Source organism: Lissotriton vulgaris, unplaced genomic scaffold, assembly GCF_964263255.1.
Source record: "Lissotriton vulgaris unplaced genomic scaffold, aLisVul1.2 SCAFFOLD_459, whole genome shotgun sequence".
Classification (NCBI taxonomy): Eukaryota; Metazoa; Chordata; class Amphibia; order Caudata; family Salamandridae; genus Lissotriton; species Lissotriton vulgaris.
Genome location: NW_028246331.1, coordinates 639142 through 648963, shown reverse-complemented (window position 1 = coordinate 648963; position 9822 = coordinate 639142). Strand labels below are relative to the sequence as shown.

General features: G+C 52.6%; 1 protein-coding gene across 1 annotated transcript in view; it reads left to right on the top strand.

Moving 5' to 3' along the window:
• The first annotated feature begins 223 nt into the window (after positions 1–223).
• The window catches only part of LOC147665984 (GDNF family receptor alpha-4-like), a 432571-nt gene continuing 422972 nt past the window's right edge, over positions 224–9822 (top strand). The window contains exon 1 of the mRNA XM_086949349.1: positions 224–433. Within this exon, the coding sequence (XP_086805475.1) occupies positions 298–433 (136 nt within the window). The 5' untranslated portion in view covers positions 224–297. The remainder of the gene's footprint in view (positions 434–9822) is intronic.

The following is a 9822-nucleotide window of genomic DNA, read 5'->3' as shown; positions in this document are numbered from 1 at the left end:
TGGATACCAACTCCCACCGACCTCCCAGGGCGGGATAGCGCCCCCTCCTCTCCACCACCTGCCTCCACCCCCGGGACTGGAGGAAAGTTTGTGGCAGGAGCTCTGGGTGCGCGCGAGACCCCCTGTCTGCCGCCTGCACCCGGCCCGGGATGCTGAAGGGATGCCGCTGCCTGTGAGGACCCGGGCTGCTTGACACCCCCACCCCCAAAGGTGCACTCACACCAGGCACTCGTGCTCACTTATTGCACACTCGCCCCTTTAACGGAACGCGCGCGGATTTTATTTATTTATTTATTTATGCATTTTTATATAGCGCGGACTTTACCCGAAGGCATCAGAGCGCTTCACAATAGGAAGTACCGAGTAGGAAATAGATTGTACCGAGTGGGCGCCATGAGGGAGCCGGGCTACTTTCTGTTCTTAGTCCTTTTGGGTAAGTCTGCCTTTAATGAACATTTTATTGGTCGTGTTGTGAAACGAGCTGGAAAAAGTTCATTTTGTCGTCCTTTTTTACTGGGAATAAATCAATGTTTGTTGTGCAGGCTTGTAGGTGATCTCAGGTGTAATTGTGACCCCCGGCGTCCCTCCACGGTGCGTATTTGCGCACTGACTGACAGTCTGGAGGCCACTGAGGAGACCGTCTCTTTAAAAGGACCCTGTCCCTTCCTTCCCTCCGCCACGCATCCACTCCCGGCGCGTCCCGCTGTCCCGCTGCGTGCTCTTCCGCCGTTCCTGCCACCTGCTGATCTTTCTATACATACTTACATGAGGATCTCTGAGGCAGGGTACACTGCGTCCCCCACCCCAAAATGGACCCCAGGAAGCTTGTAAGTGCCCTCTTGCATCTGTGCATGGTCTGTACCTCAGCGATGCGTCTGTCTAGGCGCTATATTAACAGGATTTTATTAAAAGTTGTTCTTTTTACGCACGTACCGTCTGGTGTGGTCAGACATCGGCTGGGATACCAGTCTGTGATTTCAGAGACCGTTGTATTTTAGCTGAAAAGTGGTGGCCTTCGGTGCAAGCCCACATTGCCTCATATTTTAATTCGCCCACTTGAACTAACCGTGTGATCCTGTGGAAACTATTCTCGCTTTCTTTGTACTTAACCTTGCAGACTTCCGGGAGCTTAGTACTCCAGACATCTACGCTGAATAATTAACCCGGCTGTGTCAACTTGCGTAAAGCGCTCCGAAGGAGTTGAAACGAGGTGCGCTGGCGCATTATTGAAGGTGCACACACTCAAATGCAGAAGGCGTGTTAATGTGTCACGCAGTGACGCACGTCTTGTGCTGCGGAGCAACTGAACTGTCAGCACACATTTACACAATCACAATGTTGTTGGTTTGCAAACGGCGCTTGTATCTTCTTTCCACTGTCGGGTCCTGTTTGCAGAAGAGACGAGGCTTTCGTTGCTTCAGCGCTGGTTGTTGATGGGACGAACCTTGGCTAATTGATCGTGTTTTAATTAGCGGCTGCAGCGTCCAAGCACTGCCAGTAGCAACATTACCCTTTCGCAGCCCACCAGCCATACTTTCATCAACCACTGGAAGATGAAAGGCTGCGCTGGACGCAGCGCCAGGTAGATCGCAGGCAGAACGCAGCAGCAGGTGCAGCAGCCCGCTGAGCTTCAGTGGCTGCGGATCAAAACGCGGATAGTTCGTGTGACACTTTCACGCTCAATGCCCTCGAACAATGCCAGGGGATGTTTGTTTGCAGCGGAGATGTCCTCTCCTGGCACCCGGCTCTGGGCTCGGTAAACACAGGGGGGTGATGTTACCAGGCACAAAAGGTGCCGCCGCCTCTTTGAAAGCAGAACCGCTTTAATAAAGATTGGATAAATATGCAGCTAAGAGGAGCTTCCTCTGCCGCGAGCCTCACAAGGAGGTCAGATTTCGTTTCTCTCGACAGAAACAAAAGTCGTGCATGAATCGTGCTCCCGTGGGCGCTGCTCGTGCCAAGACTGGCGTTGTAATGGCCCGCTCTTTAATCTTATTAATGTTGACCCTCTTTAGCGCCTGCGCAAACCAGACTGCTTCTAAGGGCCATATGTATCAAGCTAATTAGCATTCGCAAAGGCCGAAATTCTGCGAATTTCGGCCTTTGCGAATGCTAATTAGACAAATGGTATGTATCAAACATGTTTGATGCAAAATAAGGAATAGCAAAATTTGCTATTCCTTATTTTGCGATTGCACTTAAGGAATTGCAAATTTTGCGATTCCTTAAATGCAATGTATCAAACAAAAAATATGCAAAAAATGCCATTAAGGATTAGCAAATTACCACCAACTTCTAGTTGGTGGTAATTTGCAAATTCTTTTCAAAAAGCTTTTTTCAAAAAAACAAAAGGTGCTATATGACGCCCATACATGCCCTTAGGGCATGTATGTGCGCCACATGCCCCCAAATTTCTTTTTCAGGGGTGCTGCAGGGTGTTCTTGAAACACCCCTGCACCCTTGGAAAAATTCCTAATTTGCGATTAGCTAATTGCTAATCCAAATTGCACCTTCATTCCTATGGGCCTCCTGGCCCATGGAAATGAATGGGTAATTTGCGATTAGCAATTTGCTAATCACAAATTAGGAATGGTAAAGAATCGCTATTTAATAGCGATTTTGTACATACATACCGTTTTGCATTTCCTAAATAGCGATTCCTTAAAATTCGCTATTTAGGAAATGCAAAATTGTTTGATGATACATATGGCCCTTTGTCCTTATATGCAAAACTCATCTTAAAAAATAATGCGAGCTGTCTTGCTCAGGGATGCTTTTTGCCGACCTCACTATGATGAAGAGCTGAGTTGCACCTACTGATTCACATATCTCAGGAGGCAGAGAGCACAAACGGCTGTTTCCTTATGTCACCTCTTCAGTGGACTCTGACGGAGAGCAGAAACGTGGAGCCCAGAGGCGTATCTTCTATTGGTGCAGCAGGTGCAGTGGCACCGGTCCCAGAGCCATGGAGCCATTTCACCCTGATAATTGATGCTATGTTCCTTGCACCAGGTCCAATGATATCCTTGCTACGATACCGGCTCCTCCTCTGACCCCTCCCCTCAGTCTCCCCCCTCTTCCACCGGGCTTCCATCCCGGCGGTGGTCTGCGCCGTCAAGCGCCTTGCTTCTCGGCTTTCCACTTCTAGCTGACAGCCCTGCAGGGGGCAGAGACAGGGGCGCTGCTGACAGCAAAGAGTGGGATTTTAAAATAATAAAGCATCCCGACTGAGGCCCCCCCTCGCCCCCACCCGTGGACTGACAGGTCATTGCATGACCTGCTTGTATGTAATCTGTTTTACATCCGTGCACGCCCCGGACCCCCTGCGCGCTTTAAATAACTTGTATTCAGCTCTGTGCTGTAGGTTTGATGCCCGAAGTTGCTGAAATTGGACCTGTGTCGCTGTGTGGTGTAGGTGACTCACTCAATGCCTTTACCTATATTCTGTAATATATTGACCACTGTCGTGCGTTGCTCGCACGTGCGCAGGGCCGCTGGCGCTGCGCTTACATAGGGACCCGGGACACCAGTGCTCTAGTCCGCGTGGTCCGAACTAGCCTCGGGCCACGCCTCCTTTATTTTTATATCGTACGCGGTGTGAGTATCACACCCGCGTATGCGCACGTCTACGTGCGCGATCAACTGGGCTGCTAACCTGCAGTCCACGAACATTACATTCCTTTTAACCTTTATTTAAACAAAACACAGATGTCACTTGAGATTCATTATGCAGAGTTAAGTGGTAAAATAAGACAAAAAAGGCCGTCCGGCCTGTTACCAGTCCAGTGGCTGGTCATCTTGGTCTCAGTCCACAGCAAAGTCCGCCAGTTGTGAAGATGGGGACGGGTTCCTTCTCAGTCCATAGCCCACTGCTTCTCCGCGGAACAGTGCTCTCCGTGGGGCCTCTTGAGATGGTGTTCCAACAGGCTGGGGTCCCCTAGGAATGTGGGGGTTGGTGGTGTCCCCCCAGCCAGGGGGCCCGCTGGTGGGCTGTTCGCTTGGTTCCCGGACTCGCTCCCTGACAGATTGTTACTTCCTTCCGGTGACGGGGGTGGCTCTTGGTCTAGCTCTGGACATGGGTGATAACCTGGTTGATGGGCGGCTTTCTTGAAGAACGAGACGTTTCGCGTGACGGTCTCTCCACTCCTTTGAGCGGTCACCATGGTGCCGGTTCGGCGTGTGACTGTCCAGGGTCTCGGCCTGAACTTGCTCCCGGGGTATCTGTCCTTCACATAGACTTGATCGCGTTCCCGAATGGACGGTTCTTTGGCTCTGCGTCGGAAGCTGGCGTAGTCATTTGATCGCTTCCTATTGATCAGAGTCCGACGTGGACTTACTTTGTTCGGAGTCCAGGTATGATGGTTGGGGAGAGTGTCGCGAACTATCCTTCCCATTGCTGAAGGGCCTGGAGCGGCTTCAGTAGTGCGATGGGGTGTGAGCCGGTACTCTCTCAGGAACGTGTAGATAGACCTCTCCAACGGGGCTTCTTCCGCGTGAGCAATTCGGAGGACTTTATTGAGAGTGCGCATAAACCTCTCGACTTCTCCATTGGCTTGAGGCCACCGGGGGGTCACTTTCCGGTGCTGAATTCCCCACTTCTTGAGGTAATCTGCAAACTCTTGTCCCTGGAAGGGAGGTCCATTGTCCGTCTTGACTCGCTCAAAGATGCCGTGTGTGGCGATGACTTTCTCAAATTTGGCTACGACCTCTTTGGCGGTGAGCGTTGTTACTATTTCTACCTCCGGGTACTTGGTGAAGTCATCAATTATGACGAGCATATATCTGCCATCTGGAAGGTGTCCAAAGTCTGTGCTGACTTGTTCCCATGGCCTCCGCGGGTTGTCCTCAGTGATTATTGGGGGCGGGCAATCGGGTTGCCCGGCTGCCTGGCACCATTGGCATTCTTTGACGGTTTGCTCTACTCGGGTGTCCATGTCCGGAAACCACACTTTTGCACGGAGTCTGCTCTTGGTCTTCACCATTCCTTGGTGCCCCCGGTGAGCCAGCTCAATTGCTTGTCGGGTCAGGCTCGTTGGCATCACGATCCGTGGTCCCCTCAGTAGGCACCCTTGACTGTCCACGGACAGTTCCTCTCGTACTTTTAGAAGTGTCTCTAGGGCACTCTTCGCCTGGGGTGTTCTCTTGCTCAACAATGCTTGGAGAGCTTTCCACTCGTTGGCCTGCACTGCGTGTACCACCAGTTGGAGGATTTCATCACTGCGGGTTGCTTCGATGATCATGTCCATGCTCATGGGTAGGGGTCTTGATCTTTCCAGTACCACCTGTACCTATTCCTCCATCTCGTCGGCGTCTTCCTTTTCTTTGCTAGTTGCTGCTCTGGGATGCCTTGAGAGGTAGTCAGCCGGGTTTGTCGCTCCCGGTTTGAATTCCAGCTGGTAGTCGTACTCCTGGAGTTGCAGGATCCATTTCTCTATCCTGGGTGGAGGTTTGGAAACCGACCCTCGGAATAGAGGGATAAGAGGCTTGTGATCTGTTGAGACGGTGAAAGGATGTCCGTACACATACACATGAAAGTGCCTGCAGGCCCAGTGTATTGCGATCGCCTCTCTCTCGATCTGGGAGTACCTCTGTCCGGTCTCGGTCAGTGACCTGCTGGCATAGGCGATGGGTGCCCAGACTTCATTTCCTTGGCGCTGTGTCAGTATGGCTCCCAGGCCGTACGGGCTGGCATCCACGGCAATGTTGGTTGGTTTAGCCGGGTCGAAATATGACAAAGTCTTATCCGCCGACAGTGCTGTCTTGGTGTTCTGGAATGCCACGTCTTGTTCTTCTCCCCATTGCCAGGGGGTGGTGGACTTAGTGAGTTCCCGGAGGGGCCTGGTGAGGTTGTACAAATCTGGGATGAACCTCCCGCAGAAGTTTACCATGCCGAGGAAGCTTCGTACCTCCGATATGTTTGTCGGCGCTGGTGTCTCTTGCACGTCCCTCACTTTGTCTGTGTCAGGAGCGATCCCTTGGTCTGAGAAAGTGTATCCAAAAAACCTGATTTTATTTTGGAGGAATTGGCACTTCTCGCGGTGTAACGTTAGGCCAGACTCTTTGATTCTCTGCAGCACGCCCCTCAGTCTTTGGTGATGTTCCTCGACTGTGTTCGTGTAGATGAGCAGGTCATCGCTGACATTTAGGACTCCGGGGAGCCCGCTCAGGACTTCTCTGATAGTGTTTTGGAAGACTTCAGCGGCGCTCGAGATCCCAAAATTGAGTCGTCGGTATCGCCGGAGACCCACATGGGTAGAGAAGGTGGTGATGTATCGGGAGTCCGGGTGCAGGGGCAGCTGATGATAGCCTGACCGGAGGTCCATTTTGGAGAACCACTTCGCTCCGTTCAACTCTCCCAGGATGTCGTCGATGGTGGGCGTCCAATGTCGTTCCCTTTTTACTGCTGCGTTGGGTAGGCGCATGTCGACGCAGATGCGAACCAGTCCCGGCTGTTTGGGTTTTCGCGCCACCACTATAGGCGATACCCACGGAGTGGGCCCGCTGACTTTCTCGATGATCCCTTGTCGCTCAAGAGCTTCCAGTTCTTGTTCCACTTTCTTCCTCAGGTGGAATGCTATCCTCCGGAGCCTGAGGGCTACTGGTTGGATGGACGGGTCAATGTGGAGGGCTACTTCTTTGCCTTTTAGGCGCCCAATGCCTTGGAATGTGTCTTCGAACTCTTCGAGAATTGTGTCCAATTCCTCTTCCAGCACAGCCATCGCGAATGATATCAGTTGGAGGTCTTCAGCCGCCTGTCCACTGAGGAGCATGCCGCTGCCCTCTTTGGTTACATAGACGGTTGTGGGGACTTTCTGGTCCTGGTGCTGTAGTTCCGTTTGGAAGCACCCGATTAGAGGAATTGGGGTCTTTTGTCCGTATGCGAAGACTCGGATCTTGGCTGTCTTCAGAGCCGGCTTGTCCCGCAATTGGTTGTAGACATTTGCTGCCATGAGCTCAATCGAGGCTCCTGTGTCAATCGTGGCCCTCACCTCTTGGTTGTGTATTCTTATGCGGCACTTTGGGAGACGCCTCTTTTTCCTCAGAGGCTGGTCGATGGCGAAAACGTAGTGGACCGGGTAGTCATTGGAGTCATCGTCCATATCTTCACTTAGTCCGGGCTTTCTCTGATGGCATGGGCTGCTTCGGGTTTCTGCTTGGATGACCGGCAAACTGATGCAAAATGGTTCATTCGCCCACACGAGCCGCATTTCCTCCCCCGCGCTGGACAGTCTTGAGCACGATGGGGCGTGCCTCCGCAGTATCCACATTCTTTTCGGCGCTCTTGCGGTTTTCTTCCTCCAAACTGGCGTTGTTTCGGTCGGACAACGTTGACCTGTTTGGCTGTGTTCACTTGCTCCAAAAGCCTGTGCTGACCCTTGCCAACGTGAAGAAGAAGTGCTTCATCTCATCGTCACCGGGCTCGGGGCCCGCAACTTGTGTTTTCCCCGTCATCGCTCCTTGCCTTGGAGCCGAGCAGAGAAGTCTCCGTGTGCCCGGAGCCCCCACGGGTGAGTAAGAGCTGTGTGCTCCGTCAGTACTCCCCGTCAGGGCCTCCGAGCTTGCTCCTACCTGCCGCGCTGTCCCCCGAGTCCTCCCGCACCGCTGGGCCGGCCCGCATTTGACTCTGTCTTCGAGCCGAGAGGAAGAGCCGGGGCCGGCACAGGCAAAAGCTCACGCCCGATGCGTGAGCCGCGGTAGGGACTGAGTCAGTTTCACCGGAGAAGGGAGGAGAGGCGCTGCAAGGCACGCCGAAGGCCCGGGGTGGGTCCAAAACCCACAGAACAGAGAGAGAGACTATCTTTTGAAAGTAAATAACACGCAGAGAACTATTCCCTGAAGTAAAGTAAATGAACTATTTTTGAACTGCAACTAAGAAGAAAAGTGCCTATTTACAATCTGTGGTGCTACAAAAACGTTATTTGGTCTTGTGATAAGTCTGCTGAGATACATATATATATTTTTACATAAAGAAGCGTATTTTTTATATATTCACAGCCTGGTGTCCATTTGTGGGGGGATTGGTATATTTTACTGTGTGTGTGATTACAAATTCTTAACTGAATAACGCCTGAAGAATACCCTTGGCTGCTCACGCCACGCACCTAGAGGGTGAGCAAGGGTAATTCTAAGGGGTCATCCTTTGCCCTGACTTAGAGGAGAGGGTCCCTGCTTGTCACAAGTGCATACTTGCGCCAACCAGAGACCCCCAATTCTAACATTGGACGCAGCGGTGAGGATTTGCGAATTTGCATTTGTAGTTGGCATACAGTGAATTGCTGATCACCACATAGTGAGAGCAGACCTATAACGCAGCCACAGGTTTCCATTTCTATAATTTTGCGGGGAGATCTCTATGTGTTTTTGAAGACGTCATGCCTGGTTCAGTGAGTATGGAAAAGGCAACAACCAGATGCCTGGCACCAGAGGAATTGGCAGACAGGGCAGCAACCAGGGCACATGAATTGGAGATGGCGAAATTAAAGGGACAATTGGAAATGGCGAAGCAAAAATTGGCAATGGAAGCGCAAAAACGCCAAAGAGCTTACTACTTGAGGATGAGAGAACTTGATTTAGAGCTTGAAGCCAGGAGGGCTTCAGCCCAACATCCAGAGATTTGTGTAGCTGGCGGATTGAGCTTTGCTGAGTTGGAGGTGGAGTCCAGCTCAGCTGGTGGCAGCAACATTCAGGTATCTAGTGCTGACAGCATAGCGCGCGCACCTAGAGATATGGCTCCTGACTTGGAGGGGGTTAACTTACACCAGGAGGTTCAAGGGCATGAGGTAGCTCCAGTAGTGCGCAGCGTCCCTGAAGGGAATAGGGTAGCTGGCGTAGGAGTTCATGGTCCTAGTGGTGGGAGGGATTCCCCCATGGTTGAGGTCCTGGTGGGTGAGTGTAAGGACCGCCCAGAAGAGTGTGGGTTGTGTGACAGAGACAGTCCGCTACTGTCTGGCCAGTCTCAGGAGAATGGTGTGGAGTATGTGTGTGAGGCGCTGGATGAGGAGGTGAAGGATAGTTTGGTTAACCCTGCTAGGGGGCTGTGTAATCCAATTGTGGGAGAGCATATTGTAAGTCCCAGTTTTCCAGAGCTATGCCAACACCTGTTTGAGAGTGAGTTCTCTGACCCCAGGGAGCTCACATTGGAGGCAGACCTTGTGGTGGATTCCAGAGGGTCTGGAGAGGCATTGGGGTGTGTTCCTGTGGGGAGTGGCTCAGGTATCTTCCAGCCCAGAGTGGTGGAAGTGGCGCAGAGTAACCCAGCTAGGTCCTGTAGTAGTGAGAGGGGTGTAGGGCCTCACGTCCTGTCCTTAAGGGGAAGGAGTGAGAATGGGTTTTGTCCCGGTAGTGCCCCACCTCAGTCTCAGAGCCTGGATGGTTCTTTAAGGGAACACCAGGTGGGGAGCCTAGGCTGTCCAGATGAGTCACCCTCTGAGGGGGATCCCCCAGTGGCTAGAGAACGTGGAGGCTCTGTAAGCAGAGCTCCAGTAGTTCTGGGGTCTGGCAGTACCGCTCCAGTTGGGAGGGTGCAGAGGTCCAGAAAGAGGGGCGAGAGGGGGAAAGAGTCCCCAGTGGAAGAACCAGTGGGTCAGGGGCCAGCCAGCAGGGCTGCGTCCCCAGTGAATGACCAGGGGGACACCACTTCTGTCCTGGGGGATCTTCCCACACTGTCGGAGGGACAGGGTTTGGGAGATCTGCACCAGGCAGACTGTCGCACGACACATGAGCTATGTGCCACCCTCGGGGGGGGGCATGCGTGCTCCCCGGGAAGTCCTGGTGCGCCAGGCAAGTGTTCAACGGCAGGGTTGGGTCCCTGAGTTGGAGAGC